The 16,468-nt window shown below is 38.9% G+C and overlaps 2 protein-coding genes across 2 annotated transcripts; both read right to left on the bottom strand.

Annotated features, from left to right (window-relative positions):
• Nucleotides 1-693: 693 nt before the first annotated feature.
• On the bottom strand, nt 694-12,902 carry prtfdc1a (phosphoribosyl transferase domain containing 1a). The gene is made up of 10 exons (XM_057823773.1): nt 12,867-12,902; nt 12,686-12,768; nt 10,838-10,944; nt 10,592-10,775; nt 7,652-7,717; nt 6,150-6,167; nt 5,869-5,951; nt 3,913-3,959; nt 3,753-3,829; nt 694-960 (listed from the first exon to the last, which is right to left on the bottom strand). The coding sequence occupies exons 2-10, from the start codon at nt 12,716-12,718 to the stop codon at nt 913-915; spliced, it is 663 nt and encodes a 220-aa protein (XP_057679756.1). The 5' UTR covers nt 12,719-12,768; nt 12,867-12,902; the 3' UTR covers nt 694-912.
• A 182-nt stretch (nt 12,903-13,084) lies between these two features.
• Nucleotides 13,085-16,387, bottom strand: enkur (enkurin, TRPC channel interacting protein). Its single transcript, XM_057824402.1, has 5 exons — nt 16,205-16,387; nt 15,915-16,060; nt 15,633-15,856; nt 15,432-15,569; nt 13,085-15,368 (listed from the first exon to the last, which is right to left on the bottom strand). The coding sequence occupies exons 1-5, from the start codon at nt 16,279-16,281 to the stop codon at nt 15,198-15,200; spliced, it is 756 nt and encodes a 251-aa protein (XP_057680385.1). The 5' UTR covers nt 16,282-16,387; the 3' UTR covers nt 13,085-15,197.
• Nucleotides 16,388-16,468: the final 81 nt, after the last annotated feature.

Below are 16,468 nucleotides of genomic sequence, written 5' to 3'. Positions count from 1 at the left end.
GCAACCAGTTCAGGGTGTACCCTGCATATTGCCTGTGGTTAGCTGGGATAGGCTTCAGCACCTCCGTGACCCTCGTGAGGAAAAGCGGCATGGAAAATAAATGAATGAATAATATGAAAATATTTTATTAAATTGGGAAATATCAAAAGAAAAAAATGTAATTACTTTTTCGACTATATTATGTGTGTAAATAAAAAAATGACATTATTCCTCTATAAAATTGTATTTATACTGGAAAAATTGGTAAATTATGAATGGTATTTTTTTTTAAATTAGCTCAGCTTATTTTTTTCAAATGATAAAAAATTTAAATTGCTAATTTGAAATACATTAAAAACACTGACTGGTAAAATACAATCCTACATTTACTGTATTTTTTTTTGTAAAAAATGTTTAAAAAAATGACAATACGCTTATAAAATTGTAATTATTTTGGAAAAGCAACTTGATTTTTGTTAGTATGACTCCTGTCCTCAAAAAATAATATTTTAACAAGTTGCCATTTTGTAGTACTACAATTGAGACAGTTTTTGCTTCCAAAATAATCCATTATCCTTGTCATATTGTGTATTTTTGTATCATGTTTCCGTCAAGAGCAACTTTTTTTCCCTTTTCTATTGAGCGTGTACAAAACAGTAAACATGAACATTCTTCTTAAGACAATACAAGAGTGTTGTCCAATTTAATCAGATTTTTGAGGCGCCTGCTCACATGTGTGTGCGTTTTCCATGAGTCAGAGCGAGTTGCATTCGATGCCAACTCCAGTAATCTCTCGCCATCTGCCACTAATGGCAGTTTTTGTGTCAATCTCTCAAACATACACAAAAATGAATGCCAACAAGTGCATTCAATACTGTACAAATGCATATTTTGCCTTTTTTGTTGGTTTGTTTTTATCCTTCAGAGCTTGAGTCAAACCTTGTACTTCTGCTTGCCTGTCTTGCTGATGACGCAGATATGCTGAAAAGAGAGGGGGAAAAAAATCCCACATGAAAGAAGCCACTTGAAAGCAGCAAACTTCACAAGGGCGGTGTCATCTTTTGACTGACAGGGACTGAAAGGCCACAAGCGTGACTCGACAAAGGTATCGAAAATTATCGAGACGGAAATGTTGTATTAATATTCAGTTATTTGTGTTTTTGCACAGCCACAAAGCACTAGAAATTGGTCATTTTATTTGTCAGTAGTCTTGCCATTGACGGTGCTAGACGTCCAATCCATTTGAAATGGGAGGGATGGCAGCGACTTTTATTTGCTGACACCCTCCCACTTCAAATGGACTGGACGTCTACTTGCCATTAACTCATTTGAATTCAAAGCAGAAGCATCAAAAGACCTTTCATCGCCCCGACCAAAAGGGCGGCCATGTTGGTAGGGGCAACGTTCCCATCAAAGTCAATGCATTAAGTCATAACCAGGGCCGACCCAGGCCATTTGGGGGCCCTAAGCAAAATAATGCCAAGGGGCCCATATTTTTGGCCCACCATTTCGTTACAGTGTACGGTGAAACCCATACATGCAATCCAACCCATACGTCCATATTTTGTATATTAATCAGATTTTTCGTTTCTCTGCTCCGGAAGGATAAATTCTCTTCGACATATTCGTTCATCTATTTTTCAAGCAAGTTTGAGAACCAATCATCGCAAAGCAGTTTTAACGTCTCTCCCCAGGTTGCCAGATTGTAATGACAAGAAAATGGATGTTTGCGTAGATAAACGGCAATGCGCGCCACATTATTCACGATGCTCTATTAACAACGTATGAAATGAGGTTGCCAGATTGGGGGCCCCCTATTGGTCAAGGGCCCTAAGCAGTTGCACAGTCTGCGTATAGGCTGGGCCGGCCTCGGTCATAAATATTTTATTTCTCAACCGAGATTATTTGATCAATGTCAAAGCATCTGCTACTTACTCATTCAGTGCCATTGACGGCACTAGATGTCCAATCCATTTGAAGTGGGAGGGATGGCAGCGACATTCATTGGCTTCCACCCTCCCACTTCAAATGAATTGAACCTACTCGTGATAAACTCATTTCAATATGAAAAAGAGGCATGAAAAGACCTCCTGACATCGCCCCTGCCAAAATAGCCTCAAGGCGGCCATGTTGGTAGGGGGAACGTTCCCATCAAAGTCAATGGATTAAGTCATAACTATCTTATTTATCAACAGATATTATTTGATCAAAAGTCAACTAATCTTCGATTCACAGATTGGCTGCCATTGAAAGTGCTAGACGTCCAATCCATTTGAAGTGCGAGGGATGGCTGCAAATGAACAAATGTTCATTTTACGCTCTTCAAATGAATTGGACGTGTCCTAGTGATAAATTCATTTGAATTCAAAGCAGAAGCATAAAAAGTCCTTACATCACCCCTACTAAAATAGCCTCAGGGCAGCCATGTTAGTAGGGGCAACGTTCCCATCAAAGTCAATGCAATATAAGTCAGAACTATCTTATTTATCAAGAGGATCTACAGTGATCCCTCGCTACTTCGCACTTCTATTTTTTTCAATAAAAAAAAATACATATACATATACTAGGGCTGTCAAACGATTAAATTTTTTAATCGCGTTAATCACAGCTTAAAAATTAATTAATCGTCATTAATCGCAATTCAAACCATCTATAAAATATGCCATATTTTTCTGTAAATTATTGTTGGAATGGACACAAGACGGATATATACATTCAACATACTGTAAATAAGTACTGTATTTGTTTATTAGAACAATAAATCTACAAGATGGCATTAACATTAACATTCTGTTACAGCGATCCATGGATAGAAAGAATTGTAGTTCTTGAAAGATAAATGTAAGTACAAGTTATAGAAATTTTATATTAAAACCCCTCTTAATGTTCTCGTTTTAATAAAATTTGTAAAATTTTCAATCAAAAAATAAAGTAGTAGCTCGCCATTGTTGATGTCAATAATTAAACAATGCTCATTGTGCTTAAACCCATAAATTCAGTCGCACCAAAGCGCCAGCAGAGGGAGACAAAAAACACAAGTAACAAGTGCACATGGCACTGTGCTGTCATTTTAATCTGTTTGAGCGGGGCATGTGCGTTAACTGCGTCAAATATTTTAACGAGATTAATTTAAAAAATTGATTACTGCCCATTAACGGAATAATTTTGTCAGCCCTAATATATACTGTGTAAATATATTTATGAAAAATAAAAAATTAAATGAATGAATCAAAAAATTGAGAAAATACGCCGTAAAAACTGCTTGTTCGCTAGCAGAAGGCAGGGAGAGCCCGTCCAACTCAATCCATCTCTCTGATTCGCTGGCCAGCATCAGTCGGGAATCTCGCAAGCTGATTGGCTGAGATGTTTCATCCAGCTGCTCACCCATCTGCTTTCCCCTACCTATCGAAGGAAGACTGCTTTCTCTCGCTTTTGTGCTGGTGACATCGTTGAAAATGGTTTTGAAATTTGCAGCTGAACAGGACAGGTTGAAAGTTTTACTTTTTTACTTTTACTTTTTTTTTTTTTTTTTTTGGGAAGGGGGCGCTACTTCTCTTTTTTAGGAAGGGGGTGCTACTGCGGTTTGTCACTTTTCGTGTTGGGTTCTGGTCCCCATTAACCGTGAAAAACGAGGGATCACTGTATCTTATTTATCAACTGAGATTATTTGATCAATATCAATGGATCTGCTATTTACTCATTGGCTGCCATTGACAGTGCTAGATGCCAAAATACATTTTCACATTTCATATTTTGAATATCTCTGAGCTTACATTGAGGTCCCGGAAGTACTCGTTGTAGTCCAAAGCGTAGCCCACTACAAAGCGATTGGGGATTTCAAAGCCCACATCTGTAAGCAGAGGGGGGCGACACACACGTGGGCTATAATACGGGGCGAGGCCAGCGGGTTAAAGGTCACGTCGTTTGACTCACAGTCAGTCAGGTTTTCATCCATGTTGGGGACTCGCTTCACCAGCAGACTGTAACGGATTCGCATCTTCAAGTTAGCATTCAAAACCATGTCGGCAGAATTGAACAAGAAGGCAAAAGTATTGGGACACATTCCGATCAAAGACCAATTCACCTCCGATGGCAAAACAGTCCAAATTTCAAAATGTCAATGTAAAGGAAAATCAGGCTATTATTAGGGCCCGAGCACCAAGTGGTGCGAGAGCAACAGCACCCCCTTGAATTTTTCAAAAAGGTCTATCCTATTAGATTTTGTCAACGTAGAGCGATGAAAATTGGGGAGTCAGTACCTTGTGCAAAACTACAGCAAAATGTCTCTTAAATCGATATCCCAAACCAAACAGGAAATCGTGTATTTTGGACTGAATGTGAAAAAATATGCAATTTTAGTCATTTTACAGGGTGAATATTTGAGACGATGGCGCCTGGTGAGTTAGTTGGCTCCTCCTCAAAATTGGTGAGACTGTTCATGAGACAAAGGAGATCATAACACTGGAAGTCCCGGGGGTTTTTTGGCTATAAAGAAAGACCTGAAGGGCATCAGATGACCCCCGATACCAAACTGACTACTTGGATTTGTCAAACAACAGACCACTCAAGCAATAAAGCAGACAACCCCCCTACACACTCCTGTGGAGTCGCTGCCTAGGTGTGGAGGGAGAGTTTCACTCTGGATAGCTGCAATTAGCATCTTGAATATTTGCAAATACAGGGCTCCCTTGGCTTTATCAAACACGGGAACACAGAGATGGCTAGTTGCCGTGTTCTACAATATGATTGACATGGCAGCACTGAATACATAGGTGTTGTATCAGGCATGCACCAGAAGGCAAGAGAGACGGGTGAACTTCTTGGTGGATCTCGGAAAGGCTCACTTTCATGTGGATCCAAAGAAGGCGCAGAAGGAAAAATTGCTTCAGCAGCAACCTCCAACACCTAGCCCCGGGAAATGGGCGAAGCGTCATATGTCACCACATTTGTTTCGTTTTTTTATTACACCAACTCTTGTACGTATATAGTTTCTTTTGTTGTCTTTTTCACATACATTTCTTTGACATACGTTTCTTTATTTATTAAAAGCTTTTTTGAGCAAAAAATGACTTTGGAAATGGAAATTATGGAAATGACTGTAGCCATTTTGTCTCACCACAAGTTTTGAACAGTCATAACTTGGCAGATATACAAGATATCTGCGCTAAAAATCCAGTGCTTGGTCAGAGTCTTACCCTGAAGGGTCCTGTAAGGGTCATTTGCGTCAACCCTACAGCGACAACTAGTGGCAACAAAAGGTCCAGTTCCTTTCAAGTCGGTCAGTGTAGTTACAAGACCTTTTGTAATACTACATTTTAAGGCCCATGTCCACAGGGCTCTGTTGCCACGATGACCCTTTAGTCGCCATTAAAATGAAGTAGATTTTTTGGGGAACTTAGGCAGCCTGTAGAGCCATGAAATTTGACACACTTGGTCGAATTGGCCCAATTAGAAGATTCATTTTGGGTTTGAATAAGGGCATGGCTGCACAGCTCAGTGGTACCTCTTCAAAAGGTTTTTTTTCACCTGGGTGTGTGAATGTATTTCTCATCTCAGGATATACAAAAAACATCTCTCAGCCCTGCCCACAACCCAGAGGAGGTGAGTTTCGAGCACATGATAGTTTCTAATGAGATGATCAGAGGGGGACGATCAGCCGCCACCCTGAGCTGCGTGCCATCAAGTTGCAGCAAACTGCGAGGGCCCGTTCAGTCCTGCTTGAAGGGCTAGTTTTGTTTTATTTTGTATTCGGAAAATTCCACTCTTTCAACGAACGACCGCGTCCCAATACTTTTTGTCCACACAAGCGATCTGGTCTTCCGTCACCCGCCTGGCATTTCCTGCCGCGGGTGCATCGCGGGGACAGACGCCCGCGAGACGCCGACTCACCCCGCGACCTTGACCATCTTGGGTTGAAAGGTCTCCACATGCTTCAGAAGGGCCTTCATTGTCTTGCCTGTGTCAACGATGGCCTTGGGGGTGCACAATTGAGCATTTCTTCAAGTGAATCATCAAGTTATAGGGCCATTGACGGCAACAGGCGTCCGATCTGCGTGAACTGGGAGCGCTGACTTCGTTCATTCGCCGCTAGCAAAAACGGAGCGGACGTCTATCGCCGTTAATGGCACCTAAATGTAATCCTATCTCACCTTTACAGTTTCAATACTCACCTCAACAATGAGGACGCTCTTGGAAATATGCAAAAGAAGTGAAAAGAAGCATACATTAGTGAAATTTGCATGGTTTTTCATACACGCAATGTTTTGAAAATGGCGTTTCCATGGGAACAGGATTGAGAATTGGTTCTATTCCAGCAGTGAGCATCGGGTGGAAAGTGATTAATTGTATTGGATGGGAGCTTTGCAAGGCAACTCCCATCTAATAAAATTCCTCAACTTTATTTCAGCATCTTTTTCTACACGTCTTTTTCACTGTGACCGACCGGCACCGTTCAAATATTGATATTGATGGCTTTTTGGTTTTGAATAAGGGTGTGGCTGCTCAGCTCAGTAAAGCCTCCTTTTTTGTAGGACACTCTTCAATAGGGATTTTTCACCTAGGTGTGTGAATGTACAGTATTTCTCATCTCAGGATATACAAAATTTTCGCGTGACGCAGGGAATTTTTTTTGAATGAACCCCCCCCAATTTTCCATTTGTGAGTAAATGCGGGTTTAATGAAAAAAAAAACATATATATGTTTTTTTTGGGGGGACGAAATCGTATAATTTACACATCAAAAATCTGCGACGGTAAGAGGCATAAAAGTTGTTTACAGAATTTGCCGAAAACTTACTGTTCCCCCAAAATTTGCCCAAAACTTTCCCATTCATTTCAAATGGGATGCCTTTGACGGCCATGTACGTCCAAATTTCCCATTCATTTTAATGGCAAAAAAAAACTGTCTCCAAATCAACAGGAAGTGACCTGATATCAACAAACAGGACGTGTCCCCGAAATATCCCCAAATCAACAGGAAGTGACTCCAAAATCAACTGGGTGGGTCTTAGATCTTTGTATACCACAACAAAGCTCCGCTCACGATTTCCCCAGAAATTGCAGTTACTACTTACTCTTGAGATTTCTTTTAGAAGTACAAAAAATATATATATTAAACATGAAAAACTAAAAAAAAAAAAAAAAAAAAAAAAAAAAAAGAAACAACTCAGTAATTTTAAACTCTAAGCCAAAACCGCTGACTTCCTATTCAATTTCAAGTGTGCCTTCTTTAGACTTTTGTGTTTGCCCTGATGCAATAAACAGAAAAAAAATACTACTATATTTAAAAAAAATTCTTTAATGAAAAAAAGGTTTAAAATAATTTGACAAATGCAATAAATAAGTGAAAAGTAGAAATAAACTATAAAAAAGTAACAACTAGAAGAAAAACTAATTCAATTTTTTTGTTCATATAATAATATAAGAGTTCAGTTGTTCACCACTTTGTGATCGAGTGCTTGAGCAAAACATCATTCTTTAACTCTTTCAATGCTGTTGGTGATTCATTCTGTAGTAAATGTACATAAGTTGGTCAATAGTACACATCCAATCCATTTGACTGGTCAGCCTTCCCACTTTAAAATGGATTAACATCTATCACTGTGATTCGGTTAAGAGAAGATTCAGAAAAAAAAAAAAAAAAATTCCAAGACAAATGAAATAAAGAAAGCTACCTTTCCACAGAGAAAGGACAGATCTCGGCTGCCTATGATGTGCAGATCCTCTGTTGATTGGTCATTCTGAGTAGAAAAATAAGAAAGATTTTAAAGGGGGAAAACTTTGCACGGTTTATTTACAATTAATAACTGCACTTGAGTCCATTTTTCAAATATTTATGCTTTAGTACTTCCCACGTGAGCATGTAAACATTCCGGGATGTGTTATGATCCCGGACACGAGGCTGCTCACATGTTGACATACGATGATGATGATGTGAGGCCTAGAGTATTTCCTGCGTCCTTGAATGTGGCCTCGCCCAGTCAAAATAGGAGAAACGCTGACATCTACTGGCAGTAGCGTCAACGCGTTCTTAAGTCTTTTTTTTTTTTTTGCTCTGTATTTATAAACACTTTTTTGGTCCGATTTAGCAACTGAAATCAATGCAACATTCACTGCCAGTAAAAGTGACAGGCGTCCAATCCAACTTGACCAGATGGGCTGGCAGCGATCAACCTGTCAAATTGGATTGGACGTTTGTCGCTGTCTATGGCAGCCAGTAAATTGTTTTTTTGTGGCTGTTTTGACACTTTCTGACGCCCCAAGTAAAAACGATTGCTGCTGCCGAGAAGCAAACACAGCATGATGACTATTTTTGTGCATGACACTCATACTTTCGAGAACGTCGGATGTGAAACCTTTGTTCTTAAAACAAGTGTTTTACAAAGTAATGTCACAGGTTTGAACACAATATGCATTTTGTCTTTTTTGTGCTTAGAAAAAAAATAGGACTTCAATTTTCTTAGGGATTTTTGTACAAAAAAAGAAAAAATACTATTTCAATCAATTAATCCTTGCTGCTTCCAACTTTTTTCCCCCCACAAAATACAACTTTTTTTTTCAACATGAAATGCATGGACTTCATAATGTATTGACGGGACACAGGCCGCCGGGCCGATAAATAGGGGGCCTGCATTTTTGGCGAGACCGTCACAGCTGACTGAGTGGAATCACAGAAAAAGAGCTTTTTTCGTTGGAAATTCTTGAGAATAAATGCTGAAATCCCTGAATTCTTTTCAGATATGGACGTAAAACAACTCTCGATTTTTGGTTAAAAGCAAAAAAAAAAAAAAAAAAAAAAAAAGTGCAGTTAGCGTTTATTTTACGTCAATATGTCGAAGTACAATGATAGTCTGTTAGTGAATGTAGCTCGCGGCCGCCCGATGTAAACAGAGCTTTTCCAGTGAAAATTCTTTTGAATAAATGCTTAAATCCCCAATTTTTTAATAGATATGGATGTAAAACGGTCTGGATTCTAGGTTAAAAGCAAAAAAAAAAAAAAAAAACCCTGTGCATTTAGCAATTATTTCATGTAAACATGTAAACATGTCGAAGTACAACGCTAGTCTGTTAGTGAATGTAGCTAGCGGCTGCCTGATGTAAACAGAGGTTTTCCAGTGAACATTCTTGTGAATAAATGCTTAAATCCCTGAATTCTTTAGAGATATGGACGTAAAACAGTCTCAATTCTTGGTTCGAAGCAAAAAAAAAAAACAACAACAAAAATCGTGCAGTTAGCGTTTATTTTAGGTCAATATGTCGAAGTACAACGCTAGTCTGTTAGTGAATGTAGCTAGCGGCCGCTTGATGTAAACAGAGCTTTTCCAGTGAAAATTATTTTGAATAAATGCTTAAATCCCAAATGTTTTTATAGATATGGACGTAAAACAGTCTCAATTCTTGGTTAAAAGCAAAAAAAACCATGCAGTTAGCATTTAGTTTACGTAAATATGTCGAAGTCCAATGCTAGTCTGTTAGTGAATGCAGCTAGCGGCCACCTGATGTAAACAGAGCTTTTCCAGTGAAATTCTTGTGAATAAATGCTTAAATCCCAGAATTTTTTTAATAGTTATGAAGTAAAACAGTCTCAATTCTTGGTTAAAAGCAAAAAAAAAACATGCAGTTAGCATTTATTTTACGCATATATGTTGAATTACAACGCTAGTCTGTTAGTGAATGTAGCTAGCAGTTGCCTGATGTAAACAGAGCTTTTCCGGTGAGAATTCTTTTGAATAAATGCTTAAATCCCGAATTTTTTATAGATATGGACGTAAAACAGTCTCGAATCTTGGTGAAAAGCAACAACAAAAAAAAGTGCAGGTAGCATTTATTTTACGCAAATATGTTGAAGTACAATGCTAGTCTGTTAGTGAATGTAGCTAGCGGCCGCCTGATGTAAACAGTTTTTCAGCTGAAAATTCTTGTGAATAAATGCTTAAATCCCCAAATTCTTTATAGATATTGACATAAAAGAGTTGATTCTTGGTTAAAAGCAAAAAACGTGCAGTTAGCAGTTATTTTACGTAATTATTGCAAAGTACAATACTAGTCTGTTAGTAAATGTAGCTAGCGGCCGCTTGATGTAAACAGAGTTTTCCAGTGAAAATTATTTTGAATAAATGCTTAAATCCCATAATTCTTTATAAATATGGATGTAAAAAAACTCTCGATTCATGGTTAAAAGCGAAAAAAAACGTGCAGTTAGCATTTATTTTAAATATTGCGAACTACGATACCAATGCAGTTACGGCTAATTTCTCCCATTGATATTTTTAACGTTTCAAAAAGCTTGCATGGTAAGAAAAATATAATAATGACCTTGAATGTTCGAACAAATCACTCCTGAGACAATCCTTCCTGTTTGTATGCGGTACAGCTTCCGTACTTTTTCAATAGAAATCCGGCGTTAGATTGCTGCGTGCGTGTTTGTGAATAGCTCCTCTTGATGTGAGCGGCCCCCTACTTGAATGCGAGGCGCAGTGCATGCCCAATCTGACCCGTCAATTCATTATGAAGTCTACGATGAAATGAATCTTACAATATTTTTATTTGAATGACTTTTTTGTCCTTTTTACCCCTTTCCAAAATGATTTTTTTTTTTCATCCGACAGACGCACCAGGTAACTCTTGAGTCGTATAAACTCCACGCGTGTCTCCAAGTACTTTCCGGAATTGCGTCCCAGTACTTTGATGCACTCCACCAGGTCGGCGCAGAACTTGTAGCCGCCCTTCAGCACGCACAGAACCACGATGTTGTCGTCGGCAAAGTCCTCGGCGATGTAACGGGCCAGCCGCTCGGTCCTGCGCCGGACGCGTTGTCACCGCTCGACTGAGATTCTTCGACGTGTTTTTTCTGGACTCACCTGTTCATGACCACCCCGTGTGGGATGTAAACGTTGTCGATGTCGTCGCGGTAGTGCTCCGGGTAGGTGAACAAATCCAGACTATAACCTGGCCATTCGTCTTTAATCTGCAGTGAGAAATTTATATTCATGCAGTCACTCACATAGTGGTGAACAAGTAATGTGTTAATATTATTCAATGATAGTGATAAACCACCTATCCATTTGAATTGGGAGAGCAAGTGATTGCTTCCATCCCTCCCAATTCAAATGAATTGGACGTCCATCGCCGTCCATGGCAGCCAGATCATTTTTTTGTGAATGGTTGCCTGACTGGTATTTGAATTAACAAAGATATTTAGAACAGCAAGTTTACACAAGTAAATATCAACGAGCGTGTTCCAAAAGTGTCTGTGCGTCCTCTGGTGGACAATATTTGCAATGGCTAAACAAATTTTATATACAATGGTACCTCTACTTACGAAAATAATTAGCTCTGGAAGTTTGTATTGTAACCTGAAAATTCCGGAAGCAGAAATACGTTTTCAATGTAAATGCTATAATCTGTTCCAAGCTTCCCAAAATTCAGATATAAAACTTTTATAAAGCTAAAAATGCATCAACTCATGTAACAAATACATGTTACGATTAGATTATTGCACTATAAATATAAAATAAGAGTTGTTCATAATGTAAAAAAAAATAATAAAATAGGGTAAAAAAAAAAAAAAAAGTTAAAACACTCCCGCAAAGCTGTCGGAACACCTCATGGCCAGAGGGGCAAATAAAGAGGATGCTGGGATACACACATACACATATAGTAGAGGTCCCTCTTAGCCAATTGGATGCCAGAAAGATGCTAGGAAACAGCCAATGACAGGGCAGCTATAAGTGTGCTACATTCAGTAAACTTTGGGAGCTGTGAGTAGCAGCCCATACTGTATTTTTGCCTTTCGTATCCTGAAATTTCTTTCGTAACAAGAGAAAACATTTTGCAACTGAGGCGTGTTGTAACCTGAAAATTCTGTATGTAGAGACGTTTGTAAGTAGAGGTACCACTATGAATGAATGTATGTATGAAAACGTATCTGAACCTTTTGGAAGTTCTCTCATGTCTACATAAAATCACCATCAAATGTGAGCTTTGTCAAAATCACACAGATGAAAAAACAGTGTCTGCTTTAACTAAAACCACCCAAACATTTATAGGTTTTTATATTTTAATGAGAATAGCATGCATACAACACCAGAAAGGGGAAAAATAAGTAAGTGAACCGTCACATTTAATATTTTGTGAGAGGGTTCACTTACTTATTTTTCACCCTTCTGTCATTGTTTGCATGCTATCCTCATTAAAATATGAAAACCTATAAATGTTTGGGTGGTTTTAGTTAAGGCGGACACAGTATTTTCATCTGTGTGATTTTGACAAAGATCAGATCACATTTGATGGTGATTTTATGCAGAAATGGGAGAAATTCCAAAAGGTTCAGATACTTTTTCACACCACTGTGTGTATGCATATTATATAAGTGGATAAATATTTATGAATGTATTGTAAATCCATTATTTAAAAAAAAAAAAACAAAGTTTACAAAATTTGGAAAAAAAAAACTTGATTATTTTTATCTGAATAAGTTTAATTAAAGTGGACAAATTTAACAACAAGGATTTTTTTTCAAATAATTTTTTAATTAAAAAAAGTTAACCCCCCCCCCCAAAAAAAAAAAACCAATAACGTGACCTAGCATCTATTTTCCCTACACAATCCACTAAAACAAGCCAACCTGTGTCATCCAAACATGAAATTCTGCTTCAACACATTTACCATTTCACCGAAAAACTACAAAAATTCACGTCAAGACTCACCACAATTCCTCTTCTCTTGCCGGAGTTCTCCATTACTTGAGTGCAAATAGTCCCACCGGAGGTCACAGAGTTCACAGCGGACCCTTTCGGGTACACACAAAAACACATTCCTTTGACTTGAGGGAGCTCAACTCATGACAATTCCCATTAAGAATATGTCGTTTCTTTAAGAGATACTTACTGCTATTGCTGGATTTAGTCGTCTTCACGATCACGCTCTGGTCATTTGCTTTTTTTTTTTTTTTCAGCCCACTCGTGGAGAATGGGAGAGATAATGGCCTTCATGTGACACCATTTAGCCTGCTGCCGGTTACTCAATACATTAAGACAACGATACGCCGAGAGGACAATCAATCCTTAGTGTTTTATTGAACTCATTGGCTGTCACTAACGTCTACTAGTGAAGAACTCATTTCAATTCACAGCAGGATGAATCGCCAACACCACTGAAAGAATTGTTTTACTCATGCAGTCGATCACAAAGTGGTGAACAGCTGAAGCGTTATAATTAGTGTGAAATCCCTCGCTGCATTTGACGGGAATAGAGGTCTAATCCCTTTTGACTGGCAGTGAATTGTCAGTTTTTACATTTATCATTAATTACATACGATCTTAGTCTGCCTGTAATTTGAGGAACAGAAATACATATTTATAGCAGCAGTTTTGCACATACAGTACTGTGCATAAAACTAAAAAATTCTAACGAGACCATGTGCCAAAAGTGTTAGCGCGATTTCTAGTGGATAAAATCGGAAACAACACTTTTATTCTTGTTATTAATTCATATTTATTTGTATTCATATTAACTATATCAGTGGTTCTTAACCTTGTGAAAGGGACCGAACCCCACAAGTTTTACATGTGGATTTACTGAACGTATAAACCATTTTTTTCCCAATTCAAAACAATATACAGTGGTATGAAAAATTATCTGAACCTTTTGGAATTTCTCACATTTCTGCATAAAATCACCATCAAATGGGATCTTTGTCAAAATCACACAGATGAAAAAACAGTATCTGCTTTAGCCAAAATCACCCAAACATTTATAGATTTTCATATTTTAATGAGGATAGTATGCAAACAATGCCAGAGAGGGGAAAAATAAGTGAACCATCACATTTAATATTTTTTGCCCCCCATTGGCAGCAATAACTTCAACCAGACGCTTCCTGTAGCTGCAGATCAGTGTGGCACATGGATCAGGACTAATCCTGGCCCATTCTTCTTTACAAAACTGCTTTAGTTCAGTCAGATTCCTGGGATATCTGGCATGAATCACTGGGGGGGAAATGAGTAGGCGAACCATCTGCCTAAGGCAGGGGTGGGCAAACTATTCCACAAAGGGCCGCTGTGGGTGCGGGTTTTTGCTGCAACCCATCAAGAGGACACCTTTTCACCAATCTGGTGTGTTATGAGTGCAATCAGTTGATTGCAATCAGGTGCTTCTTATTTCCATTGAAACCTAATTGGTTAAAAGCTCTGTGCTGGATCAGTTGGAACAAAGACCAGGACCCATTGCGGCCCTCGAGGACCGGTTTGCCCACCCCTGGCCTAAGGAGACTTAAAGAGCAATTGAAACCAATTTTTACCAAACAATTTTAGTCAGGTGTGTGCCCAATCACTGATGAGTGGTTTAAAGCTGCCCTGCCCACTATAAAGCACACACCTGGTAAGAATTGTCTTGATGAGAAGCATTGTCTGATGTGCATCATGGCTTGGTCAAAAGAGCGGTCTGAAGACCTGCGATCAAGGATTGTTGATTTGTATAAAGCTAGGAAAGGATACAAAACCCTTTCTAAAAGTCTGGATGCTCATCAATCGACAGTCAGAGAAGTTGTCTACAAATGCGGAGAGAGTTTGGCACTGTTGCTTCTCTCCCAAGGAATGGCCGTCCACCAAAGACGTCACTTACTTATTTTTCCCTCTTCTGTCATTGTTTGCATACCATCCTCATTAAAATCTGAAAACCTATAAATGTTTGGGGGGTTTTAGTTCAAGCAGACACTGTTTTTTTTTTCATCTGTGTGATTTTGACAAATATCAGATCACATTTGATGGTGATTTTATGCAGAAATGTAAAAAATTGAAAAAGGTTCAGATACTTTTTCATACCACTGCATCTAAGCTCGCAAGCTAATAATTTAGCAAATTCTCGTCCAAAACTCTTCTCATTTTGACAGCATGTTTTATAAACAGGTCAAAATTTTGAGAGCACGTTGCCCATTGGTCTGTTGTATTCCCTCATACCAGGTGCGAGTCAACCTTCCATTGAGCAAACCAGTTCTTCCTCCCATCAGATCGAGGACTATCAGTTAAAAGAAATTGATTAAGCCTGTAAATTGGGAGCAAACCATCAACAATTCAACAGTTCCATGTCTTCAGAAAAAAAAACACATTCATTTGCTGACAGACCCCCCCCCAAAATTAAAATGGATTGGATGTCTATCATTGTCAATGGAAACGTATTAATGAGCACACAAACATCTCCACCAAAGTTTGGAAACTTCCTCTAATTGGCGATGTAGATGGTCTTAAACTTCTCAAAAAGGAAGACATCGCTCTCCAGCTGCGTCATCTCCTCCTCCAGTTGCTCCTTGCGGGTCTTCCTCATCAGCGTGTCCACCACCACCGGCATACGCTGGTACTTCTCCATTACCTCGGCCAAGGTTCTCTTCAGGCGCTTCGCCGACAAAACAGAATTTTATTATCTGGACGTTTCAGTCAAAGGTCAGAATGAAAGTACCTCCAAGTTATCTTGTCGTTCCTCCTCCGACAGCTGCCTCATGGGGCTTCTGTCCTTCACATACATGTTGTGGTCCTCTGTAGATCTTTCCATTTCCTGGATGCGGTGCTGTAGGTACACGGGAACTTTGCCGTAACTCTAGAAAAAAAAACAAGAAGAATATTAGGAAAATCTGAACTTGACCTTTCGTGGTTCTTTTACCTTTTTCTTGATGTATTTTGGGACCAGTCCGGAATGTTCCAGGGGCGCCCTGTGGCCCCGGTTGGTGTCGACAGAAATGGCCTCATGCGACTTTGGCCGCACTGTTGCAGTGGGTTTCAAGAAGTTTTTCTGAGTGTTTAGCTGCATTTGTGGATGTTCGGACCTCAAGGGGACTCGCGGTTTCTTTGTTGTGCATGTGCATGTGCGATGACTATGCTCTTTTTCTGTAAAACAAAAGTTAACGATTAGAAAAAGTTCATTTAAAGTTTTTTTTCAACTCACTTTCAGGCAGTTTGGGCTCTTTGGAATGCTTCTTGAGGTATTTATCTGGAGATGGGGCCTCGACTTTAGCTGGGCCCATCGTTTTCATAGTTTTCTTCCGCACTTTGTCCTCCATACTGAGTACCGGTAAGTATCTGGGTTTATACCTGGAGTAAAAGCACACTTTTGAATCCCATTTTCTATCAAAGATTCGCTAAAATTAACGAAGTTAAAAAAGAAACAACAATGACAGCAATGTCTGAAAATGTTCACGTGCCAGACAAATTAGCTAATATTTATTTCTGACTTACTTTATCTTTTTTTCGGCGGGAAATATGTCAGGTAAATAATTATAAATACTCTCTTCGGGGTACAGCGTCGTCGCCATGATGGAAATAGTCGAGTTTAAGCGTTTAAATGTCCTAAATTAGTCTCACTAGCAAACGAAGGCTAGAAAGCTCCTTGAGGATTCTGCTGCTGCGGCTTGTTGCTAGGTAACTTTTCCGGAACTTGCGTTGCATTCAGTTACAGTCGGTAATTAGTAAAGCCTGTAGTTTTTCGGGGTTTTATTACGA

The sequence above is a fragment of the Corythoichthys intestinalis genome, chromosome 20 (genome assembly GCF_030265065.1).
Source record: "Corythoichthys intestinalis isolate RoL2023-P3 chromosome 20, ASM3026506v1, whole genome shotgun sequence".
NCBI classification, from domain to species: domain Eukaryota; kingdom Metazoa; phylum Chordata; class Actinopteri; order Syngnathiformes; family Syngnathidae; genus Corythoichthys; species Corythoichthys intestinalis.
This window is presented reverse-complemented; position numbering and strand designations above follow the sequence as displayed.